At 41.6% G+C, this 26,754-nt stretch overlaps 2 protein-coding genes across 18 annotated transcripts in view; one reads left to right on the top strand and one right to left on the bottom strand.

The window, feature by feature from the left end:
* Window positions 1–3,469, top strand: part of RALBP1 (ralA binding protein 1) — a 30,267-nt gene extending 26,798 nt beyond the window's left edge. For both annotated transcript variants that reach the window (XM_031588966.2, XM_031588967.2), the window contains exons 7-10: window positions 142–249; window positions 1,016–1,137; window positions 1,520–1,643; window positions 1,856–3,469. In XM_031588966.2, the coding sequence (XP_031444826.1) occupies window positions 142–249; window positions 1,016–1,137; window positions 1,520–1,643; window positions 1,856–2,119 (618 nt within the window). In that variant the 3' untranslated portion in view covers window positions 2,120–3,469. The remainder of the gene's footprint in view (window positions 1–141; window positions 250–1,015; window positions 1,138–1,519; window positions 1,644–1,855) is intronic.
* A 2,029-nt stretch (window positions 3,470–5,498) lies between these two features.
* The window catches only part of PPP4R1 (protein phosphatase 4 regulatory subunit 1), a 61,779-nt gene continuing 40,523 nt past the window's right edge, over window positions 5,499–26,754 (bottom strand). For 10 of the 16 annotated variants that reach the window (XM_031588958.2, XM_090137370.1, XM_090137371.1 and 7 more), the window contains 11 exons: window positions 26,482–26,612; window positions 24,335–24,852; window positions 18,242–18,417; window positions 16,120–16,215; window positions 14,169–14,354; window positions 12,649–12,810; window positions 12,233–12,333; window positions 9,968–10,088; window positions 9,736–9,870; window positions 8,310–8,451; window positions 5,499–6,707 (listed from right to left, as the gene is read on the bottom strand). In XM_031588958.2, coding sequence (XP_031444818.2) covers window positions 6,544–6,707; window positions 8,310–8,451; window positions 9,736–9,870; window positions 9,968–10,088; window positions 12,233–12,333; window positions 12,649–12,810; window positions 14,169–14,354; window positions 16,120–16,215; window positions 18,242–18,417; window positions 24,335–24,852; window positions 26,482–26,612 — 1,932 coding nt within the window. In that variant the 3' untranslated portion in view covers window positions 5,499–6,543. The remainder of the gene's footprint in view (window positions 6,708–8,309; window positions 8,452–9,735; window positions 9,871–9,967; window positions 10,089–12,232; window positions 12,334–12,648; window positions 12,811–14,168; window positions 14,355–16,119; window positions 16,216–18,241; window positions 18,418–24,334; window positions 24,853–26,481; window positions 26,613–26,754) is intronic. The other 6 variants (XM_031588956.2, XM_090137365.1, XM_090137364.1 and 3 more) reach the window with 1 other exon arrangement.

Genomic DNA, 26,754 nt, shown 5'->3' with positions numbered 1-26,754 from the left:
CATCTTCCTGAAAGCTTTTCAAAACAAGAGTTATGGTTCTAAATTTGAAAAATAATATGATGTTGAAAAAAAACCTCTTCATAACAGTGACTAGTGAGTGGGGCAGGTGGCCTTTTCAGAATTGTCCTCTTTCTCTGGCAGGAGTGTGAAACAAAGATTGCACAAGAAATTGCCAGCCTTTCCAAGGAGGATGTCTCCAAAGAAGAAATGAATGAGAATGAGGAAGTTATAAATATTCTACTTGCTCAGGTAAATGGCAAGCACATAGCAGTTTGTATGCTGTATTTTTGTGTTCTGCATCTGTCAGAGTTACTAAGCATGTACTTATTCCTTCTAATATAATGGAAAACATAAGGGGCTTAAATGGGCCTCTCACTCTGTTAAAATCTGAGGCTTTGTTTGAGCACTAAATAAAGCAGGGAAAGCATGCAGACTGCAGGAGTATGCCTGAAACTGAGCAGGCTGCTGTTCAGGCAGAGAGGAGATGGTGTGCAGCAACAAGTAGGCTTTGTTGTTCACGTGCTTAGAAAGCACTGACCACAGTTAGGACTGTTAACTCTTTTCCTGCTGATCAAAGGAAATAAGGCAGCTCTTTGGCATTCATGCCTGCCTTGGATTGCCTCAATAGCTTTGATCCTCCCTCTGCTGCACTTTTCTCTCACTATAAATCTTCAAAGACCTAGTTTTGAATTTAGCTTCTGTGGGTTCTCCCAGAGCTTCCCCCCGTGATTTAAGGCAACAGGTGGCTGCACATCCAGAACCCGGTGTGTCATCCCCACAGCTGTTGAGCACAGCCATCACCTTGAGGGTTCAGAGCAGACACTGTTGGGTTTGAACATAGAGTTGGGCTGAAGTTTTTGCTGACTCAGTGCCAAGCAGGCATGCTAAGTACTTCTGAAAGCAGTTCAGGGAACAGCATCGCTGCATCCCAGGGCACAGCATTAGAGTAATCCTCAGTGCATGTTCCCACAGAACATAAGGCCAAGGCTGTAAGTGAACTAATTGCTTGTTGCAGGAGAATGAGATTTTAACAGAGCAAGAAGAACTGCTGGCCATGGAGCAGTTTCTGCGGAGACAAATAGCCTCAGAGAAGGAAGAAATTGATCGTCTTCGTGCAGAAATAGCTGAAATACAAAGGTAAAAAAGGGAGACTGCTTGCCTCAGCTCCCCAGCCAGGCTTGTGCTCTGGGGACAAGTAGCAAAACTAAACCATACTTAAAAAAGATCACTGTGTGCACATCAGCAAGCTGGTTTCTTTTATTGAAATCAGCATCTTTTTACCTTTTGGAATATTTTCTGTTAGTACAGCAATGAAGTTATGATCTAATGGGAGCTAGACCTTTGCACCACAAAAAGACATCCCCATAGGAAATCATGGATTTGTTAAATTAAACCAAACCCTAAGTTTGTTTTCAAAGCCACTTTACATTATTCAGTGAACATGAGAAAACTTTATGCGCTCCAGTCCTGGCAAACTTGAGCAAGTGTTGTGATCTCAGTCTTGTCGTTGCTCTTCCAGTCGCCAGCAGCATGGCCGGAGTGAAACAGAGGAGTATTCTTCAGAGAGTGAAAGTGAGAGTGAGGATGAGGAGGAGCTGCAGGTCATCCTGGAGGATTTGCAGAGGCAGAATGAGGAGCTGGAGGTAAGACAATTTGAACTTTAGGATTAATTGGCATTCTCCCCAATAGGGGACAGATCGTTTCGTGTTGGTTTTGCCCAGGCATGAAACTTGGGCTCCATTTTTCAATTGCTGTTGCATGCAAGCCCATGTTGCTGTATTAGCAGCAAAGCTGTGCTATATGCAAGGTACAGCCTGGCTGAGGAGCACTGATGTGTGTTTTCCTTACCTAAAAGATAAAGAACAATCATCTGAACCAAGCAATTCACGAGGAGCGAGAGGCCATCATTGAGCTGCGTGTGCAGCTCCGGCTGTTGCAGCGAGCCAAGTCAGAGCAGCAGGCACAGGAGGAGGACGAAGCAGAAAAGCGTGGGGCTGCTTCTCAGCAGCAAAGGGACGGGGTCCTGGAGACAAAAGCAGCCAAAGAGCAGCCAAAAGCAAGCAAGGAGCAGCAAGTGAAGCCATCTCCAAGCAAAGACAGGAAAGAAACTCCTATTTGATCAGGCTCCTTGGGTATTTATAATGTAACGTCAACCACCGTGTGCAAATAACTGACATTTGGGTCAAACTGCACAATTGGTTGCTGGCTGTGTGCATCCTGTAAAGAACTTTGTGTGCTAAGCCTGGAGACTGTTGTCTCTACTCCTTGTGCTGCTCATCAGACTCAGGTGAGTGCAGAGAGGCCAGAAGAGTTCTCCAGCTTCTATCAGATTATTTCAAGACTGGTTTCCTTCAGGTGATTTACAATAATTCAGTAACAGTTTTATTTTAAACCAAACCCATTATTTACATTCATCAGAGCAGAACTGAAGGTCTCATTTTCAGCAAATGAACGCAAACGCACCGACACATACTAATTATTTGCCCTATGATTCTACTCATTCACCATTATTTCTGCTTATTAACCTCGTCACTTCTTGCTTGTGCCTTTGATACCTTTCTGATGCAGATTATATACATGGGAGCTTTAAATTTATCCTTGGTTGGCTGAAAAGGTGGGAGACTGTGGGGTATCATGTTTACCTGACATGCCCTTAAACTTCTTTTTTTGTTGTTTTAAGGTGTACTGAATAAATGTAAAACTTGACAGATGTTATTTATGTCTCTGTATGATGGAAACGTTCACCAAGAGCTGTTCATGCACAGCAGTGCAGCTGATGCATCTGCTCACTCGCAAACCATCGTCACACCCACTGTGAGACAGGTCTGTGCTGCTGCCCTACAGCCAAGCAGTGCTGTGTTCCTCTCTGAAGGAGCAGCACCAGCTGGAGGCACCGGGCCCAGCAACAGCCTTGGGTTGGCGTTGTAAGTCAGCCTGGTGGCTGCTTTATTTCCTGCCTCCACCCCTCCGGAGCCTTTGGCCCTGCGGGCAGCTGAGGGCCAGTCCTGTTTCACACATGACCTCTCCATCAGCCCCGGGGGCAGGCGCAGAGAGCTGCTCTTATTTCTTAATTGGGGTATTTATTTTCAGCACCTGTTGGACGTGGTTATAATTCTGTATCTATTGCACTGTTGTGAAGCATTGGCCATGATTTGATTTTGTACAAATAATGCTTTGATATGTTATAGAAAACTGCATAGTATTTTTTTAAAATTTGGAAAGAAGTTTATAAACACAAAAAGTGGTCAGATGACAGATGTTAAATAGAGCATTCTCCCTTGCCTTCGTTACATACATTTTATATATGCTGGCAATATTTAAACTTTTTTTTGTTGTTTCTTTCACACTAATTCCTATTGAATTGTCACGGATTTTTCTAATGTTCTTCAGAAAAATCTCTTAATCTGGTTAACTTTTATTTTGTTAGGATTGTATTTATCAAGCAAATAAATTCAACAGCCATTTGAAAGGAGTTTGGAGACTATCTGCTTCATAATGTACAATGTCTTTTTATAATGCAGCCAATACTTATTCTCCCCAGGTAGCACCAGGACCTGCTACTGCCCAGACAGGTATGCAGGATGGTGGGGTTTTGCAGCCAAGAATATAAAAAGAAAAGAAAAAAAACACCAATCTGAATCTGTCAGAAAGATTTGGCAAGGTTATCATTTTTCAGCAGGCAACTCAGACTCATCCATACACGGGAAGATGTCATCTGGAGTGAGCACAGTTCACCATCAGCAGTAAAAGCCCTCAGTGGTGGTGTTCACAACAGCCTCCAGCAGCTGGAGGCAGAAGCACTGTGAGATGTTGCCAAACTCACTCACTTGAAGTGGTCTTTTAACAAAGAGACCAAAAAAAGGCACAGCAAAATAGCAGTAAGACAGAAATAGCCCAACTCTCCTTTTTTGCTTTTGATGTCATTTGATTCAAACCAAGTCTGCTGGGTTCATTGTCTTAGTTTTAATCATTTGAGGTTTTCCTAACTCCAGTTTCTCTTGACAGTCAAACAGTGCAGCTCTCCTGCTCTTGGCATCCTCTGCTTTTCACAGTTAGGATTTGGAACCACCTGAAGCTACTCTAGAAATAGCTGGCATTAAGAAATATTACTGCCCCTCAGCAGAAATAGGTGACAGCATTTAAAGCAAACTGTTTATGACTGGAGAGCTGTGAGATGGTTAAAACCTTTTTACTTACCTTCACAGTGCAGTTCAGTCAGCTGGAAGTGGTCCTACAATCAAACCCTACAGCATTTCCATCACCTCAAGCTCTCATTTCTTCTGATCCAAATTCTGTTTAGTAGAACTGAAAGGCAGAGTCTGAAAGCACCGATGGGAGGAGCTGACATGACAGCCAGATCTACATTCAGACAGGAGGGCTGCCAGACTCATGCAAACACCTCTTTTGGTCAGGCTGGAAGTTGCCCACTACTCTGCAGCCCTCACAAGAACAGGACTTACCCACAGGACCAGGAAGTTGTACAACCAGCCTCTTCAAAATAGCAAACAGTAATTTGGTATTTGGCCCCTGAAGGCAGTGACAGAACTATGATCCTCCTTTCGGGAAAGATAAACTAACAGATGACAGTTGAGGAGCTACTTCTCTTTCTGTTCAATACTGACCAACAAAGAACAAACGTAGATATGCAGCCTGAATATATTGAGGGGAAAAGCATAGACTTCCACCAGTACTGAAGTAGTACAAAGCAAAGAGAAATAGCATCTGAAGACTAATAACACTTTTTCCAACTTAAAAGTATCTTACCTCTAAATGCTGGAGAATACCTGAAGGCAGCAGAGGTGATGCTTGGCTGTACTGGGTTAGTGCAACACCACATTAGAATGGCAGCAGAACAACCGCACATGAGAAGTACAGGAAAAGCCTAACATAACCAAACCACACCAGCATTGTCACAACAAACCCAAGCTTCAAGGCAGACATTAATGACTATTTCTTAACCAACTCCATATGGTGGCACTTAGGAATAAAACAGTGGGTCGGTGAGGAATAAATAGCAACTTCCTATTTACTAGAGAGGAAGGTGCCAAAGAACTTGTTTTCCCAAGAAAACAAGGGGGAAACAAGGAGACACCTCCTTGAGCTTAACCTGTCAGGGGATGAGACACCCAATTGATAAATGAAAATGTTCTGCCAAAATACATCAAGTATAAGCTGCCACAGCCACCTCTACCTCCTCAGCAAAGTAAGCTTCTCACATTTGAGGCTGTGCAGGCTGCAGGAAAAGGTGCCATAAGCAGGCTGCCCCTGGAAGACAAAGAAGTAGACACTGTAGCAGTCATCTTACAGGAGAGGAAATAAAAGTAGCAAAAGACAGCATGCACTTTAAGAGCAATGTGGGCTTACAGTTTTATGTCTGAACAAAGGCAGCTGTTCAGATTCACCTCAGCAAAGATGTGGTTTCACACCAGAGTAGTGGGCTCCCCAAGCAAACCTGGGCTTCTTGAGAGAGAACCTAGCAAAACCTCAACTGCATGGCCAAAGTGCATCCACACTGCAGTACACATCATCTCAAAGTACAAAATCCGTCCCCATCGTTAAAGAATCCCCTTTCCCCATGCAGTCAGAGTAAGGAAAGAGGGGAAAAAATAGACACGAATTTTAAACTTACTCTTTTAATGTCTTAAAAAGGTCACAAGATTGTTTTCAATCTTATTATTAAATTTTATTTGGACAAGTAGAGAACAACTTGTATCACAACAGCTTTAAACAACATGATTAAAGACTGCAGCGCTCCAAGGAGGCTCACAGATATGTACAGTAAATGAAGAAAAACGTTGCACCTCAGAGCTGATCACGATCAAGTTAAAAATACCTGACTTAAAGTATATGTGCTAATAAATTTCCTTTAGGTCATGACCAGCATGAAAATAATTAGGACGCAGGTACTCAGCAAAGTTTTCTGCTAACGGGCACAGCAATATGCTGCATTTAAGGATTAAAATCAAATTCTAGTTTAGTGTTAGCACTGAGCCCTTAAGAGAAATCCAAATTTTTACCTTCCCCATTGACACACATGAAAGCTATTCCCACTTAAGGGTGTGCCCAGCTGCACACAGATTGAGTCCTTGAACAATAAAATCTCTGAGCGCTAATACTGGAGGTCTTACGTCCCGGTACAAATTTGCCTTTCCAGCCATTTCACCTATCAGTTGCTACAGAAAATACTTGCTAAGTTAACTCCTCAGGAGAAACAACGCAGGTCTCTGGAAATCACATCCTTTCTACAATGAAAATGATCTGCCAATTCAAGTTTTATTTGTTCAGGAAGACAGAAGATTTAAGGCTTCGGTGGCAAAAATAATCCTCTGAGCAGTGTTTTTTCTCAAGTCAAGCTGACATAAGTAGGTTTACATTTTCTTGACTTAAAATCCCTGGCATCAGGTTTAGATAACATCCACCTGTTCATTCTGGCAAGAAATGTCTCCTTCCAAAGAGGTTGTCCTCTATCAACCATTTTAGAAGCACGAGGATATTTTGTTTCAATTTTTTTTTTTTTTAATTATAGCAACATTCAGGAGATTTTTAATACGTTGATGAAGCAGTGCTCATGGCATCATCCGCTATTTTGGTACTGGCAGGGTGTATGCTTGCAAAGTACTTGACATCGCTGTCATCGTCCATTTGAAGCGCCATGATTGTCTGCTCCACAGCTTCTTGATGAGAGTTGGCAGAATTTAGAAAATACTCTGTAGGAGAAAACGCAGAAGTCTTAGAGGAACAAAAGGCAACTGACACCTCAAGGCAAACCTCAGCATGCAGCCCACAGGGCTCAAAATCCAGGAGACAAACGGTGCACACGTATGGTCAAACTGCAATATCTGAGCAGGCCCACAACACCACTCGGAACAGAACTACACATGCATTTACGAAACAAATATCATTCTGTATTTCAAATCAGAGTTTCCTTAACAGCGCTGGTAGAAGTACAAGATTTCTATGGCCTATCAATAAAAGAAGAACAGATTCCATGGCCAAAAAGGGGTAAACAGCACACACAAGGGACCTGGAAGGAGCGTGTTTATATTTGTGATGGAGGGAAGATATTACAAACCCACAGTCATGCCATTCCATCTCACTGGTAGACTTGCCAAATACTTATCAAACAGAATAAAGATAATATTTAATAAGAGTAGAAGAAGCCCCAATATTTGACAGTTTTCACAAACTACACAACACAAGTTGCACAAAAGCCACATAATTATAGATTTCTCATAGGAAGGGCAATTTAGATCTAAGCTGCAAAGAACTTCTGAATTTATTTTTTATATCTACCTTTAATAATCTCTCCCCCACCCCTATCACACACACGTCTCTGAGGCAGGGACTGCCTGCATGACAGGCTTGTACAGTGGCAATACAGAATGGAGTTGTATGATCCAGGAGGGAAACACAGAAATATTGAGGACAACAAAAATCTCAACAGAATATTGTAACAGCAGCCTTGGCACAGTTAGCAGAAGATAACAAATCACTGCACATCAGCTGATCCACATATGCTTACTCAGAGCCTCCAGCATACACATGACAGCTAGTGATAGCCTACTTCTCACTGAGTGGGCATCCTTTGTGCTGTTTTAAACATTCTGCATTTCAGTCACACCACTTTCATCTTCCCAAAAGTCTTCTATGATAGAATGGCAGCCCTCAAGCCAGTGTATATATTTTGAGGAAGAAAGTGACCAGAAATTAAGTAGTTCAAGTGCAGACTCTGCTGGTTTACAAAATCTCTAATGCTATTTTCCATTACAGTACTTTGGAATGTGAGCACTGCTGCCTCTTCTGGCACCTGCTATGCACTGGGGATACCTTCCTAAGCACAGTCTGCAATTTGAACACAGCATGTCCTATTTCCCCTGATCAGACACCAGAGAAACTTCCTTCTCTCTGCTACCATAAAACAAACAGCAGCCATCTCTTCCACCCCAGCCAGAGAACAGATGCTAGATTTCTGTGTGTGAAGGATTTTTTCCTTCAATCACACTTGTACATTGTTCATGCATACTTTCTGTACCCTGATTACCTCTACAACCTAACTCATTCAGAAAAAAATGGGGCAGGAAAAACCATGAGCATGACCTCATACTTTTCAGCATTACAGAACTGTGGCTCTGATGACACAACGAGGTTTAAGGTTTATCTCATTTAAGGTAACACCCCACCCCAAGGAGACTAGAAAGGCAACTGTGACACACATCTCATGCTGTTTCATCTTTCCCAGCTAGCTATAGGAAAGTGGAGGGACAAAAAGACATGCAGTCAGCCCACTGCAACTATTTCTGACCACTAACCTTTCTCTAAGAGCGTTTGCTTTAATGTTTTTGCAAGCAGGACTCGAACGTTTGGAACCCTGTCAGATGCCAAGTGTAATAAGTGTGGCAACAGATGCACAGCAAACTGGTCCATGGGCAGGCAGTCATCTTCACTGATAGTCTGGCAAGAAGACAGATGCAATTTCATTAGATTTCAGCACAGTGAAGACAAAATCCCAACACGTAATCAGAGCTGACAGATCTTATAACCTTCCTAGCAGGAATACAGTGTGCAGTAGTCACTATGTTTTATAGTATGATACAATATTTTCTAGCACAAAGTCACACAGTGAACTAAATTAGGGCTGAGAAAACTCAGGCTTAGCTGGAAGCCCCTTTTATTTGTATGAAGTCTCAATTTTTTTTATTTTTTATTTTTAAACACTAACATTTGAAATCGGGGGGGAAAAAAGCAAAAGACTTTCCCCTTTATTTTTTAAGAATGATTCTGTCTTTGTTGGAACTAGGTATAATATTAAGGTGAGAATGGTTCATCACAATTAACATCCACTTATCCCAACACGTCTCTAAATAAGCTCGAATCTCATATTCCACTAAATGCTTCAAAGAACTGTCCTGTTTTAGTAACAGTCACACTGACTAACAGTCAGCACCTCTGCTACAGCCCCAGATTTGACCATTTCCTTCCAATATTTGAAGGGAGCGTATAAACAGCAAGGGGAACAACTTTACAAGGATGGATAGTGATAGGACATGGGGACTGGTTTTAAACGGAGACAGGATGTTTAAGAGGAAGGATATTAGGAGGAAGTTTTTCATTCAGAGGGTGGTGACACACTGGAACAGGTTGCCCAAGAAGGTTGTGGATGCCCCATCCCTGGAGGCATTCAAGGCCAGGCTGGATGTGGCTCTGGGCAGCCTGGTCTGCTGGTTGGTGACCTGCACATAGCAGGGGGGTTGAAACTAGATGATCATTGTGGTCCTTTTCAACCCAGGCCATTCTGTGATTTCCTTCTGCATATTTTGCTGAGAATACATTGTTCTCAACCAACTTGCATTAGCTGGCTAAGGAAGTACAGGCAACTCTGAGCACTTCATTTCTTAATGATTATCCCAAAGTCGCTGCTGCAACATATTAAGAAAATCCCAATTTGTGCTGAGAAAGGAAGAGTTCCAATTCAGGGATTCTTTTATTCAGTGTTTGTTTGACATTCAAACTGACCTAAGCTAAGCTAAAGATGCATGCAAGTTCCTGCATGGAGCAACACTGAAGGATGCAGCCATAAAAACTAATCCCCTGGCAACAGGATCTCAAACAACCAATCAACACCAATGGACATTTAAATGCTTCCAGCTGCTTATTCCCCCTTAATTCTACCTATCAAAACAATAGTAGTAATAATAATAATTTTAAACAATACAAACAAGAACAAAGACATCTCACCTGGCAGATAAAGACAAAAGTTTGCCGGCCAGACCATTTGCGGCATCTACAGAACTTTTCAACAAGTTCATTCATGAGGTCTACCACAAATGTTGACGTTGAGGCCATGTACAGCTTTTTTACCATTTCACTAACCTAGAAGAAACGCAGAGATAAAAAAAATATATAAAAATTATTTCTGACCAGCAACCCTGAGGAGTCTGATATCCTGAACTGACTTAGATTGCTTTACCAGCTTGTAAGAAATCCAGCGAACAGAAGACACTTTGTCTGCACAAAGGCTGAAAGCAATAGGCCGCAAGTAGTCATAGATGTCTCTGGCACTGTACAGATCTAGAAGTAAGATCAGCTGCCTGCAAGATGGAAGAAAAACCAAAGAGGGTATTAGAATAGTAAGAAAGGTATTGATTGCTTATACTGATTACACTTGCCAGGGTGGTGACACACTGGAACAGGTTGCCCAAGGAGGTTATGGATGCCCCATCCCTGGAGGCATTCAAGGCCAGGCTGGATGTGGCTCTGGGCAGCCTGGTCTGCTGGTTGGTGACTCTGCACATAGCAGGGGGGTTGAAACTAGATGATAGTTGTGATCCTTTTTCAACCCACGCCATTCTATGCCACATAATACAATATAGCCATAATAATAAGTTACTCAGAAGTAAAACCTTATATTCTTCAACAGTCAGCTTCACCAGGGGTCACCTGCAAATTTTAAATTGTCATTTGTTCACCATAATAGTAAAATGCTGAATGAGCTCAATAAATGGAAGACTAGGGAACAGGCAAGGGATCTGAAGTTGCATTTCCAAGACAGAGATCCAAATAGCAACATACACGCAACAGCACTGTGGATGACAGCACAGTGTGCATAGGTATTCTAGCACCTTGGACAGACAACCTGCAGAGCTACAGAGCAATTCTAGTGACTTCAGTGATTGAGGATACCTATCAAAATAAGTAGACTTCTTAATCAATCAATACACTCTACTTCAGAGCATGCTGGGCAGACAAAGAACTTGTTGGTTTTCTCCAGTGTGCATCAAGTTGATGAAGATTTGGGCAGGTTGCAGATACAAGTATGAATGGTAAAAAGCATGCCAAAAGAGATGTCACATCATGCTACAAGCAGCCAACTGAATGTTGCCATACCAGCAGCAACACATAAGTGATCTGTAGAAAAGCTCAAGAGGACTCTAACCCACACACCTGCTCAAGCAGGGTCAGCTGTGACATCACATAGATCTGGCTGCTCAGATCTTGAGAATCACCAGGAATGGAGCCTGTGCAGCCTCCCTGGGATGCCTGCGCCCCTGCCTGCCTGTCCTCAGAGTGAAAATTTTTCCTTTAATTCCAGTCTGAATCTCTCATTTCAATTTAAATCTACTGTTTCTTATCCTCCCATCACGTACCACTGTGCAGATTCCAGCTTTGTCTACTCTATAATCTCCCCATAGGGTTTGAGACTACTCTTAGTGTCCCCAAATTCATCTTATATCCAGGCTGAACAAGCCACAGTCCCACAGTCTCTTCTCACATGGCAAGTGCTGCAGCCCTGATCATCCTGGGGTCTCCTCTGTTGAACTTGTTCCAGTTTATCAACATCTTTCCTGTACTGGTGGCCCCCTAAAAACGTACATTACTTCAGATGAGATCTAATGAGTACTGACCATAAGAAGAGGTCAATCTGTTCCCTCAATACACAAACTGCTTTCATTCACTAAATCATCCACCCTCTTCAGCAACAGCTCTGTATTTTCCTTGTTTATTCCTTCGCTGCTCATGTAGCAGTAGAAACTCTTGTTGCCCTTGACAGCACACAAATTTCAGCTCCAGTTCAGTTTTGGCTTTCCTAATACAATCCTGCATGCCTGAGCAATGTTCCCAAACACCTTCTGTGCACCCTGTCCTTGACACCCTGTCTTCACCTCTTCTATAACTGTTCTGTGTTCAGGCTTAGTCCTGAGTTTCTTTCTTAGCCAAGCAGAGCTCTCAATAAATCTTGCTCTTCTGAGCACCAAGACAGACCTTTCCTTCATTTGGAGGATGCTGTTCTTAAAAATACCTGCTTTCCTGAGCAACTTGGCCTTTTGGAGCTGCCTCCCATAAGATCCCACCTACCAATTCCATGAAGAAGCCAAAGTCATCTTACACGGTCTAGTACTCTGCTACTTGCTTGCTCTAGATCTTGGTTTCATGGTCATGAGCTCAGCCTACTCAGACTCAGCAACACGAATTACTAGAACACTCCTATGACCAAATCTGGCCCTTTTTTTAAAAGAAACACCAATGTTTTCAACACAGTGATGAAAAGACATTCAGCTTTAAACTACTGTAAGTGATACACAACTACAGGGAATTTTTATGCAAGGGGACAAGACAAAGAAGATAAAGACAATCCATTATTTGTAATTAGATGAATAATGACACTTGAAGACATTGGCTTTTCTGATTTTGACATTTTTAGATACCCGCAAAAAGCACCCAGAAAACCACATACTCAGCCAGCTCTGCACGGAAACGCCAGTTCCTGCTGTTATCAGTCACTAAGAATTCCTGGAGCTGATACAGATATTCTCTTCTTTTGTCCAGATGAAGCAGCTGTAAAAATAAACACAAATTTATATGAAGAAATACAGGTTACAAACATCCAGAGATGGAACAAGAGCTTTAAAGAACAATTGATTAAACACTTATTTTGATTTTTAAAAATTCATCTTTAGCAATAAAATGATGCTTTGCTGGGCTAAACTCTATTATGCTTACGTCAATAATGTCCCAGGGGGCATGATGAAACGCAATATTCTTCCCATATCTCCATAAAGAATTATACTGCTGCTATGTTAAATAAGTGCACACAAAGAAATAAAGCAAAAATGTGTGATCTCACTGGGCCAAAAATGAACACAGACATACCTTTAGAAAGTCATGCAAGTGTTTAAGCACGCCTATCCTGACTTCATCCAGGTCTTTTAAGAAGCCATTGAAGACAGGAACTAAATCCCCAGCCGTAAGTTGGTCTCCAAGGATGACAGCAAGTTCATGTATAGAAAATGCTAGCGTCCGCCGAACTTTCCACTGAAATAAGTTGATAAATAAAAAAATAAATCTTATTGGTGGATCAGATGAAGTGCTCTATTTTAAGCTGGTGGTCAATATATTGGCTGGCTCTCCAGAGAACTACAACACTTACAAATCCCAGACAAATGATGAGGTGTCATTTCTTCCACCTGAACATTCAGGAGCTCAGTTACAAATCCTTTCGCTTAAGTCAATCCCATACAACTGCTCCTTCACTCCAAACTTATACAACAGAACATGAAAGACATCCCACAATACTTCAGCAGGGATCTTTCAGAGTCACAGAGTGGCTTGGATTGGAAGGGACCCCCAAGGATCATCAAGTTCCAACCCCTTATAGCTTCCCTAATAAGTAAAAATTCACCCACAGAGAGCTCCTAGAAGTCCAAGAATCAGTGGAGCTTTTACTTAACCTAAATTGAGTAACTATTCACACTACGTGCTTTTAAAAGCTAACCAGCATCTCTTCTTTAGCACCTTCCACCTAAGTATGGGTACTGGTTTTTTTCACCCTACTTTGGTGATTCAGTCTTAATTTGGATTAGAATGGCAATGAAACTCTGAACAGTGCTGAAGACAGGGTAATGTATTTTTATGCACGCTTTAAATTTATTAGCCACTTGTTTTTAAAGGCTGCACAACAGTTTGGAAAATATGAGCAATGGCTGTCTATAAAATTACTCACTATTCATCACTAAAAATTGCAGTGCTGACATAGCAAGCAGCAAGTTCAAGAGAGGTGAAGTAGTCTGAGAATGCTCAAAAAAAGTGAGCATCTCCAAAAAAGGAAGAAAGGAAGGACTGAGAAACAATTACAAACCAACAGTAAAATGCACAGAACCACCTCCCCCCCACCTAGCGACAAGGAAAACGCTGCTATTTCCAGGGTTTGTTTTTAAAACAGCAATGCTGCACTGCGATAGTGATGTTATCCCCTTATGACTAACTGAGTGCAGCATCAAAAGGCCTCCAGAGTGCGGCGTGAGGCTGACTCACTGAGCTCCAGACCTGCCTGCAGGGACGTGAGTCTGCTTGCACACAGCAGCACAACCCAAATTCTCAGACCGATGAGAATCCCAAGCACTGCCGTAAGACCCCAATAGATCAGAGACCTTTCCTCACATTCCCACTGAAGATCCATCTTCATAAATGCACTGTGTCCAACAGCTCCGTTTTCTTACTGCTTGAGAACCACACACTCCCAGCTTCACCTGACATGACAGTTATACTAGCTATTCAAATAATGAGTTAGAGGATCAGTAACAGAGAGCTCCATTTAAGAGCAGAGCAACCCAACAATCAGTAAACAGAAGAAATGATCATTATTCACATTATTCAGAGTTTCCTGAGCTTACCTGCATGTCAGATGCCAGTGTCTCATAGGTATCCTTCAAGCAGTGCCAGTTCTGTCTGCCTAATGTAAGTGCCACACCTGGCAGGCTGTAGGCACAGTGTTTGGCAATCTCGGTATCAACAGTTTGTGCGCGAGATGGATCAGTCATTGATAAATACTGATCTAGCAAGGCTTGAGGTACAACGTCCTACAGCAAGAAAAGGGTATTTATTTTAGCAGATCTTCATCAAGTTCATAAAAATTCCAAGGAACACTGTGAGTACACCATTTTTTCCACAACTATACATAATTCTTTAATGAAATCTTGCAAAAAGAACACAAAAGTTTTATATTTCATACAGTTTCACCAAAAAGTTCCAAAGAAATGACAACACGTCTGGGGGCCGTCAGAAAACACCGACCGCTACAGCAGATGAGCAGCAGGTGGATCACTGTCTACTTAAGCAAAGCAAGAGATTGAACAGACTACATTCTACATTTCTCACAAACATCCAGCCTCACAGGCTGTGCAAATTGCCTGTTTTAACTCATCCATAAAATGAGCAAAAGAGCAAATTACAAGACTTGCTTCAAAAATTGTGTTCCTGTTCCTCTCAACATCTTGTCTTCTGGGGGAGGGGAGAGCAGAGAGCCAAATTAACATGCTATGTTGGAGAGGAGTGGAGGCAGAGTATAGACTGTTCAGTACTGCCTCCCTAAGTAGTCATAAGGAGAAGGCTTTTCCAGAGACCAAAAGATCTCTGGTGAAGACCAATTTTTCTCCTCCCATTGAGAAATTAAACTTTCGCGAGCATCCCTTTGTGTTGACTTCAACACCTTGCTCCAACTGTCACCACTTCATCTCAGGCACCCATTTTGCCCAATGGTGCATACAAGAATACCTCCCTAGCATACAGCTGTTGAACAGCTCAGCTCAAAGAAGCCATAAAAGGGTTCCACTCAAACAATTGTAGTTCTGCAGGGATGCACTTGTTATACTGAACCAAGAAACAATACAAATTCTTTTACTTTAAGAAAAAAACAGCTTGAGTTTAATGAAACACTTTCGCACTTTTTCTTTAAAAAGCTGTCATGGGGTGGGGGTGGTTCCACTCAAAACATTTAAAAAATCCCATTTCTTCAATAACCTTATTTCCATTACAGACTAGTTTCCATAGAAAATTCAACTTGAACCTGAAAATCTATGAGAGTTGTTCTCACATCACAAAATACTGTCATCTCTTATATGTAATTAAAACAGAAGCAAGTGCCAAGCTAAGCCATTATCTCTGGAAACACTGAATATTTTAAAATTAGTTGTTTTAGAGGTTTGTCATATTTTATAGAAATTTTATTACATCGTAAATGACTGAATCAAACAGTGCGCATGAAACTGACAGCATGGAAGAGATCTCTATATTTAGACAAAATTGCCATTTATCTGACAGAATCACAGAATCACAGAATGGCCAGGGTTGGAAGGGACCTCAAGGATCATGAATCTCCAACCCCCCTGCCACATGCAGGACCACCAACCTCTCCATTTAATACTAGACCAGGCTGCCCAGGGCCCCATCCAATCTGGCCTTGAACACCTCCAGGGATGGGGCATCTGCAACCTCTCTGGGCAGCCTGTTCCAGTACTTCACCACTCTCTCTGTAAAGAATTTCCCCCTGACATCCAACCTAAATCTTCCCTCCTTCAACTTAAAACCATTTCCCCTTGTTATTTACCCTTTCAAAGAGTTGACTCCCTTCCTGTTTGTAGGCTCCCTTTAGGTACTGAAATGCTGCAATGAGGTCACCCCGCAGCCTTCTTTTCTCCAGGCTGAACAAGCCCAGCTCCCTCAGCCAGTCTCACAGGGGAGGTGCTCCAGTCCCCTGATCATCTCTGTGGCTCTCCTCTGGACCCTCTCCAACAGCTCTCTGTCTTTCTGAGATAGGTAGGAAGAGCAGAAGTAATTCTCATTTACCTGTACTTTGGATTTTCTTTCTTCTTCAGGACTGAAACTACTATTGGTGCTCAAATCTGAATCATTATGAATATAGTGAAGCGTGGAATCCATATTCTATTTAAAAATAAAAACAGAAAAAGAAGTTGCACAAAACACATGCACAGATTGAACAACTCCAGGAAGTGCTGCCCTCACCTCAGGGCCTTTTTTTGAGATTAAAGGAATAGACATCTTAATATCAAATACAATTTTGCTACAGCCTGAAATCAAAAGGCGTATTAGATGAACGTTTCTGCTTTAAATTTTAAACAAAACCTTCTCTTAGTTTGCTCCATTTTGGTTCTTATGGAATGAAAATCACAGGAGAGGAATACTTTTGAGACTGCATTAAGGAAAATGGAAGTAACATGTGGGTCACAGCACTGGAGTTCTCCAAATACAATGGACTTTTGCATTGTCAGCATGTGAATATCAAGAAGCAAGTAATGAATATTTGGAAAGGAGATCCACTCTTTTTGCCAGATATGTTCCCAAGTATCTATGTGCAAACACTGGTGCTCTCATGGTCAACATAAGCTCCAAGAGCATCCTGCTTTGTGAACTCTTCAGACCAGTTGGACAATGAACATTCTCAAGCAAAGAACTGTAAACTTCTCCACAAAAGCTTCTTACATGAGATCTACTTTCCCTACAGAGTAACAAGAACTCTGTGATACTGCTCCAAAGAGCCCTGTCCTATACAATGGGTTGCACACAAAGTCCATGGCACTGGGATGAGCATTGCTGGTGCCTCCTAACAGAACAGGGGCCAGATTTCAGTCCCATCTCCTCCTGGCACCCCCCCACACTTCTCTGTTGTGTCAGGCAGAGATGGGCAAATTTTATTCCAGTTTCCTTTCTTTTTCTTTTCCTCCTCTTCTCCTCCCTCCAACCAAAAAGAGGGGATCCCCACACTCATCCACTCTGAAAATGAGTTGAAGGATTTCTCAAAGCTTACATTTGTTTATTGAGCCTTATAGAGGGTATACAACCTAAAGGAAAGCAGAATGGTTGTTCCTGAGGAAAAACAGAACAGGACATCTCACACTCAACAAACAGGCTGTACCTATGTACCAAAGACTCATCTGTTCTCTCTTATTACATCTTTTTGCCTATTTAAATTAAAAAAAGAAACTCCTTTAACAATGTAGCATTAACCCCTTCAGAAACCCACCCAGCTGCAGAAGGACAAGCAAACTTTGATTTTGCTTTGTGTGAAAAACTGTGACAGCCGCTTTCAAATGCAGATTACAGTACCCTGATTTTTCTAAAGCCTCTATTCCCATATTGACTTTTAGCTACAAAAATCAAAATAATAAAAACCAACCACCTGCAAAAAATCAGAGCTCTCTTCGCTGCTAGAAGCAACAGACCCCTTGCTTAGCACATCACAGCTTGATTCCCAAATTCTAGGTCACCTCTTTGATATCCTTGCACTGGTAAAAATGAGTCCTTGATTTGGTGCCAGTAACAAACAAGGAACTGACAGATTAAGAGCATCCTTTTAGAGAATAAAACTGAAACACATATGAGCAACACATATAAAAAATGTGATGAGCTTTCTGTCAGCACCATATTCCAAAAAGAAATAAAACTTTCCCCAGGTAACACAACTCTCATTATCCCCCAAAATTAGAAGGACATAGGATTCATTTGCTCTATCATTTTGTTAGCACCAAAAAAAGTGATTACAACTGATGCTACGTTAAGGAAACAAATTAAGCACAACATCAGGAGTTGGTGGCAGGTTGATTTTTGTTCTTCTAAGAAATCAAAACACACTTGTAATGTTCCATTATGATTGTGTATAAATATAAGCAGCAGTATCCAAATAAATGCCACATTCCTCCACTCCCGGAATGCTTTTGGGCTTCACAGTCCAACAGTTTAGATAAAACAACTAGAAAAACTAAAAATATCCCAACAAACTCGTTTTATTTTAGTAGCTTGGGTTTCAATACCAGCCAACAAAACCAAGCATTGTGCTAGCCAAAGTAGGAAGCATTTAACTGCAACTACTGCACAAAAACAAAATACAGCTCTATGACTGGAGCATGGAAATCAGTATCAGGAAGAAAAAAAGAAAGAGTACAAAACTTACCTCAACAGTGTCACCAATTAAAGGCACAATATCACTCAGTATAGGCTTAAAATTTTGTTGGTCACTGCTGGTTATTTCAGTCTGAGAGTCTGTTCCCTTGCCAATGCTGGCCACCGTCTCTTCCTGAGGATTCAAACTGGATGCTCTGAGTGCAGCAGACAACACCTCCACTTGTGCTGCAGCATATGAAAGAGAGAGGGGTGAGAGACTGATCTGCAATAAACCTAGCATGGCCACAGTTAACTGTCAGATGTTGGTTTAATTGAGGAACAGCTGAAGAACCACACAGTAATGCCTCAGGGTTCATGGGAAGTAAGGTCTTAGAGGGAACAGTGGAAGGGAATCTGTCAGTTAAAAAACCCAAACCTCTTGCTGAGCAATGTTGGCTGGGTACAGCTTGACCTAAGCAGACTGTATCATGATCAATCTTACCTGCAAGCAGCCCACCATTCAGTGCTGACCAATGAAGCCTGCCTTCTCTCCACCTCCTGACCCATTAAATGTATTTAACTATCCAGAAGCCATGCTCATCATAGAGAAATGGGTTTTTTCCAAAGTTATTTAAACACCATGCCCGTTTTGAAATTAAACAACAAACCATACATTTGCATTCAATCTCAGTTTGCCATACCAAGTTACAGAATCTGAATGTTGGATAGCTACAAACAAGAATTAGACAAAGAAAACTGGACTTATTGGTTTAGACAGGAGTTATCTCTTCTATGCTACATATCCATTACAAGAAACAAAACTGTAACTCGATGCAATCTGAGCTAGCAAAAAATTGTAAAACACACAGAAGTTCCCTGGTTTCTGAATGAGGTCTGATAAGCAGAAGGCAATTTTTTTCAATATGCTCTGTACCTGTGTAAAATTTCTAAGATAACTGCAAGATTTTCTTACTGTAAATCTACTCAAATTCACCTCAACAGGAAAAACCCACCACACAACAGAAACTTAAAAACAAAACCACTAATAACACCACCAAAAGAACAAAACTATTTTCTAACATAGCATTTTACATCCGTGATCACAGCACAGTGTTAGGAATTTGACAGTACAATTCCTAAGATTAACAAAAGCTTGCTATGACTTCACCGTTCAAATGTCATTTCAATGATGATAAATCTCAGCACTTCAGAGCCCATGAAGATTAACAAGATCAAGGAGGTTGGTAAATTTCTCCAAAATAAAACAAACAAACAAACAAACCCACTCATTAAAAATATGCAAAATGGGTGATCATTCCAAAGATCACTTCAAATGCCAAACTCCCACAGACTGATCACCAAGTGCCTTCCTGTTTCTCCAAACGCTCCTCCACGGCTCCGATGGCCTTGTCTTGTCTGTTGTGACAGGACAAGAGGAAACTGTTTCAAACTGCAACAAGTGAGGTTGTAAGGTTTAGATCGGATAGAAGGAACAAGCTTTTTGCAACAAGGTTAATGAAGCACCAGAACAGCTTGCCCAGAGAGGTGGTGGATACCTCATCCCCGGAGACACGCAGGGTCAGGCTGGACAGGGCTCTGTGCAACCTGATCTGCTGTAGATGTCCCTGTTCTTTGGAAGGTGAATTATCTAAACACAATAAACATCTTAAGGTCTTAGCTAAGAAGAAGAAAATAAATCCAGCCACTATAGAGGACTGGAGAATGGTGGAGTGCTTGGTACAGAAGGAAAAGAAAGCACATGTGCACAGCTCTAGGTGGTTGCCTGAAGAACTGAAACACAAATTGTGTTCTGAGGAGTGGCCTTCACTGCTGGGGCACATTCTCTCAAGATGCTATCACACACCACACAGTAAGGCCTCAGAGTTCAAGGGAAGTAAGGTCGTAGAGGGGAGAGTGGAGGGGAATCTGCTGGCTAACCAACTTTCACAACTACCTTCAGGAAAAATTTGAGTTCAAAGGTCAGCTTTTTGCAAAACACAGAGCCCACATACAGCACTGTTCAGACAAAGTCAGTGCTTACAGGATCTTAAAGCATCCACCTATCAACTCTTTCTTCCCCTGACTTTTGCTTCAAGCAGGAAGTATTTTTCAGAAGGGAACTGTTCAACCTTGTGTACCGTACCCACACCCTAAAATAACTAGCACAACCCTTACATTCAAAACCACTTTTTACCTGGCCTTATTAATTTCTCAGAACTTTCCACCCCTCCTATATGCTGTATTGCTGTTTTCTGTTCCTCCTGATGTCTCGCTAAAAGACCTGGATATTTCTCAGTGGCACACTCCCTTTGTTTTTCCTCACATTCACTTCTTGCTGGCAAGCAAAAGTTACAGGCTGCCCTAGCAGATACAATAATACAAGTAACTAAGGAAACATAGCATGTAACATCCCAGCAACAGGGACTGAGAGTTGAAGACTGCTATAGTAAATGAAACATTAAAACAAAGAGGAGTTTCTTCTCCTCTTCCCCTTACCTTCTGTTCCATCAACAATGTACTTAACTGTCAGCATAGCTGGTAGCCTAATCTATAAACATACGGTTTTATATGGGAGTGGGGCCTCCTGATGTAACACACATGGGCTGTTTTTTCCATATTAGGTTTCCATTTGGGAAAGCACACTGTGGCTGGCATAAACCACAGCTAGCCCCAGTAACGTGCAAGTTGAGCTCTCCATCTCCCACCAAGTAACAATTAGAAAACCTGATGCATGCTCCAGAGGAACGTGCAGGTTTCCATCTCCCAGTTTGTGAGACCTCAGGATGTCTGGCCAGCAGACTGGAGAGGTCACATTAACAGGAATTACATACCATTGCCTTGCATTGCATATCAGATAGCAGAATATCCAAGCTGGAGTTTGTCTGCGAGAAAACAGGCTGTCTTATCTCAGTTACTGACTGTTCAACTACCTATTGCTCAGATGTAATACTCTGGCAACAAGCTAGTTCTGGAAAGAAAGCCTCAGGGTGAGGGGGAGTGAGATTCAGTTAAAGCAGTTCACCATGAGGTTATGGGAAAAAAAAAAAATATATATATATATAGTCAGTGGTGGCTGCCAGCCACTGTTAAAAATTGTGTTTGCTAGAGGCCTCATCAGTTTCCAGGGCTTCCAGAGCAAGGATCTGAAATCTGAAATGGAGTCTGCTCTGATGATAGAGAGGTGCAACTTCAGACCAAACTTCCATACCTGCTCAGCTGTCAGGGGCTGGTGCTGACACCAACCAGCAAACAGGAATCACTGACCTCTGCTGGCTGTTCCATAATGAACACCGCCTTATTAGCATCACTGGTTAGTCTACACAGTCAAGTAATAAAAACATCAATAAGATTTTTAAAAACTTTCAAAAACTCTGACAATGAGGCAGGTCAATATGGTTCCCCTCAACAGAACTTCTTTCTATTTAGAAAATATTCTCCAAACCCAACGCATTAAAAGAAGGATGCTGAAGTTTCAATCAAGCACTGACAAGCAACAAAGAGACAGAATTAAGGTTGTCTGGATATTTAATGTTACTGACACACACACAGCATCATATACTACAGTCTTATTCCCAAACCGCATTTTTGTTAACTCATTTCATTCTGTGAACTCTCTGGCATTTGCCCAATTTGCTACAAAAATCGGATATGTATAGAGGGGAACTCTGCAGTGAGGCAGCCTTCATTCACACACTGAAGGGAACACTGCACCTTCTGTCCTTGGTGGAAAATGCAGCAATAAAGGCAGGAGCACAGCACAGAAGCAGGAATCCCTTTGGATTCCTGAGTGGCAGGAATTTGGTGGACTTGAGTGACAATAAAATAAGGAAAGGGGGAAGAGAGATTTAAAACAAGAAAGGGGGAAGAGAGATTTAAAAAGACAGGAATAAACTGAGCTACTAACAGAGTAAGTCTGGGTACCCATCACTAAATAGAATCACAGAATGGCCTGGGTTGAAAAGGACCACAGTGACTATCTAGTTTCAATCCCCCAGCTGTATGCAGGGTCACCAACCAGCAGACCAGGCTGCCCAGAGCCACATCCAACCTGGCCTTGAATGCCTCCAGAGATGGGGCATCCACAGCCTCCTTGGGCAACCTGTTCCAGTGTGTCACCACCCTCTGAGTGAAAAACTTCCTCTTCCACTTCCATACATGCTTTAGTGTTTCAGAATTCATTCTATCAGTTTTGGTCTCAAACTCTTTAACCTCAATGCACTTAGTGTAAAATGAAAATAACAGTATCACCAAACCAAAACAGTCATGCTGTAAGGTTCTGGATTTTAAAGTGTTTAGACTGAACTGTAAGAGAACGTGAAACAGAAAGAAGTGAAATAAGTAGTCTACATTGAGTACATAAAGCTGTGTTCAATGGAGCTTCAGTACATAGCCCTGATTAAGTCACTGAGTAATTTCAACTGCAAAATCTTGTATCTGGGTCACAGCAACCACAGCACAAGCTGGGGAATGAAAGAAAAAAGGTGAGGCCTCACCTGGAGTACTACATCCAGATGTGGTGTCCTCAGTACAGGAGATACATGGATCTGTTAGAGCACATCTTGAGGAGGGCCAGAAAAATGAGGCCAGGACCCTCTTATGAGGACAGGCAGAGAGAGCTGGGGCTGTTCAGCCTGGAAAATGCTCCAGACAGAGTGGGACAGGCTCTTTAGCAGGGTCTGTTGTGATAGGACAAGGAGAAATGGTTTAAAACTAAAAGAGGGGACCATTCAGACTGGATATAATGAAGAAGTTTTTGTTTTTGTTTTTTTCAGTGGTGGTGAGGCATTGAAACAGGTTACCCAGGGAGGTGGTGGATGCCCCATCCCTGAAGACTCTCAATATCAGGCTGGAGGGGCTCTGACCTAGCTGTAGGTGTCCCTGCTCATTGCAGGAGAATTGGACTGGATGACTTTTAAATGTCCCTACCAACTCAAACAGTTCTATGATTCTATGAATTAAGACCAAAAACAAACAAACAAATTACAATAAAAAGCCACCCACAGCAACAAAAACAACTAGTCAGAAACACACTGTAACCCCAGCTCAAACTTTCCCAAACTTGCACACACTGGCAGTTCACGGTGTTGACAACCTAGTAAGAAACGCCCAAGTTCTAGTCTACAACTGCACAGAAAACCTCCTGACATCTAGTCACAAGAGCTACAAGAAACCACTCAGAGACTGAGACAAGACATGAACACACAGGAAATAAACAAACTTGTAACAGGATAATTCTGGATGTACAAGCAGATAGGCTACATAAATCTTCATGCAAACTCTCTATGATATGTTTCTTAACTACCACTTCTTTTTCCTTCCTACTTTTTCTTTTTTGTATAGATGCATATTTTCATCTAGGGATGCTTCAACTTCAGAAGAACGTTCTTTCATAGTGGTAGCTCAAGACTTTCTGGCTGTAACCCTCAAGTCTGATGTACCTTAGGATTTATTCAGCATATGTGTACCAAGAAAACCTATCTCTGGTATGTATGTGTGAAACAGTCAAGTTATTTCAGCTCATGAGGTGTCTCCGAAGTGCTGTTCAACCAGATGGTCATACTTGTGAAACCCTTTTCCAACCTTCAAGAATTTTTTAAACCAGAAAACACGTGCTTATTTCAACAATTCACTTCAGATTAGTGCTCAGCTTGACACTAAAGCTTTGCAATCTCAAGTAGACAATGTGAGACTGCAGCAATCAAGATTTCACAGGAAAATCAATAAGAATAACTATTTAAAAGTAGATTGGATAGCTCATAAAATAAAAACCACATTTATCATTTTATTGGTAATTTAGAAAAATATTTTATCTGTTTTGTTTCGTATGTCTGCTAATTAAAAATTAATATCCTGATTGATAGCTTATACCATGGATCCATCTATTTTATTACACTGTCAAGCTGAGCAGTCAAAATTTTATACTGCCATGTGAATTCAGCTTATGGAAGGAATCATACTGCCTTTAAACATCTTTACACATATGCAAGTTCCCTTTTGGTTTATATCATCACTTTTCCAAATTAAATCCTAGTAGATGCAATTTATTTGAAGATGAGGAGAAAGTACTACCTCTGACTTCTAAAGATAAGGTTAAAGCCCAAACTACTAAAGCAACATAAGCACATCTCCAGACACTAAAAAAGCTTCAGTACTTTTACTATACCTTTAACGTCTGGATCATCTATATGGGGTTCCAAATTTTCTATCATTTCCTCCAACTCTTTCCTTGTTGCCATAGGAATGTTTGGAGATACTGGCATTGTGAGTTCCTGAATTTCTCTATTGAGGATTATCTCAGAAGTCTGCTGAAGCTCCAAATCAATATCTATTTCAGGAAGTGGAGTCCTCCAGAAATGGAAAGAGTTGTACAATTCCTGCTCTGAAAGAGAGGTTTCCTGTGAAATGTGCCCAGCCTCCCGTAGTCCTGCTGTACAGCAATGAGAACTTCGCTCGTTCTCATCAGCCATTCCCCCACAAGAATCTGAAGACAAAGTGCAATGAAAGGATGACTCGGTCTGGAAATCACTTTCCCTCTGGCAGTTATTTGACACTGCATTTTGATCTCCCACGGCATTTTCAAGTTTTGTTGCAAAACTGTCACTGTCGACGTGTGAAGACTGGTCCTCTGCTCTGTTGTGTTCATCCTCTGTTGTGATGTCTTCTGTAGTTCTGATTTGTTCACTGTTGAGCGACAAAGCAAATGAATCATTTAAAAAACAAAATAAACTTGTCACAAACTTATGCTTTTGAAAATTCATACAAATACTATCAGCTTATTTATCACAGTAGATTTACTTACACCATAGCAAAATAAATCACAGAATCAAAGACTGGTTGAACAGAGAAGGGACTCCTGGAGGTCACATGGTCCAAAGCACTGCTCAAGCACGGCCCCCCAGGGCCTTATGCCCAGAACGTCCTAATGTTCAAAAGAAGCCTCCTACACTCCACCTTGTGCCCACTGCTTAGTGCCTTGGTGCTGGGCACAAGTGAAATCAGTCTGGTTTCAGCATTTTTATAGCTTCCCTTCAGCTATACATACACATTAATAACATACCCTCCTGAGCCTTCTCATCTCTAGGCTAAACAATTTCAGCTCTCAGCCTTTTCTTATAGGAAAGACATTACAGTCTATTACCCCTTGCCCCTCTTCTGTACTTTCTCTCATTGCTCAATCTCTCTCTTACATTGGTTTGCCCTGAACTGAACACAGTTCTCTGGGTATGGCCTCAACAGTGCATGGCAACCCTTCCCTGATCTGCTGGCAATACTCTTAATGCAGCCCAGGCTACCATTAGCCTTTGCTACACGTGGTCCTGGTGGACACCAAGTTGAACCCAGGGTCTTTTCTGCAAAGCTGCTTTCCATCCCATCAGCTCTCAGCACACATTGGTGCCTGGGCTTCTTCCCCCTGCAGTGCAGGACTTTGTATTTCCTCTTGCTGAACTTCATGAGGCTCCTGTGAGACTATTTCTCCAAAGCCCTTCAAAGTCCCTCTGGATGTGGCAGCACAACTCCCTGATGTAACTCCTATCAGATCTGTGTCATTTGCAAACTTGTTGAATGTGTGCTCTGCCCCTCATACAGACCATTAATGAAGATGTTTAGTAGAACTGGTCCCAGTACTGTTCCCCGTGGTACACAAGTTACTCACCACCAGTGATCACCACCCCCTGTGCTCACTGTTCAGACAGTTTTCAATCCACCTCCCCACTTGCTCATGCAGCCTCATACATCAAGCTGGGTTGTTAGGGTAGGTCAAAGTTGGATTCGATGATCTTTAAGGTCTTTTCCAACCTGAGAAATTCTATGATTCTATGATCAACAACAGCTTCTCTATGAGAAACTTATGGAAGATAGTATCAAAAATCTTACAGCCATTTATATAGTTTTGCCCAGCAGGATTGCAAATGCCCCCTTCCTGGAAGCATTCAAGGCCAGGCTGAATGGGGCTTTGAGCAACCTGGTCTAGAGGGAGGTGTCCCTGCCTATAGCAGGGAGGTTGGAAATAGATGATCTTAAAGGTCCTTTCCAACCCAAGCCATTCTATGATATGATTCTATGATAGACAGTATCCTCATCTACCAAGCTTTGTCATACAAGGTATATCCTAAGGTACCTGAAGATATTCTAAACTATTGAACAGTTCAGTATTTTTAATAAATAACTAAAAATTCTGATAGTGTATTGAATAAGACAAGAAGTTACAGACTTCTCCAAGATAAACACTCAGTTTATACAGGAAAGCTATCTTTTTTTTTTTTTAACTTGCAGCTCATATAGAAGAAAAACAAGGAGGAAATTCTTTACCTGTTTTCCTGTGCAGAAGCATGGTCCTCTGAGTTTTTATCATCTTCTTCTTTAAAATACTGACCACTGCTGGATGGATTAGCAAAAGTTGATATGAAAGGCCCCAAAGACTGAAAAGCAGCTTGTCGGACCTAGTGGAAAAGGTCCAAGGAAAAATAAATTATATAAATATTACACTTTTATGAAACATAAAAGTCTATTGTTAAGAACAGGGAGGGTCATAAGTCTACATAGGAAAGTAACAGCAGAGTTTCTTGGAAGATTAAACCAGTT

Source organism: Phasianus colchicus, chromosome 3 (genome assembly GCF_987193195.1).
Source record: "Phasianus colchicus chromosome 3, bPhaCol1.hap1.1, whole genome shotgun sequence".
NCBI classification, from domain to species: Eukaryota; Metazoa; Chordata; class Aves; order Galliformes; family Phasianidae; genus Phasianus; species Phasianus colchicus.
Note: the sequence above shows the minus strand (reverse complement) of the source record. Positions and strands in the feature narration are given on the sequence as shown.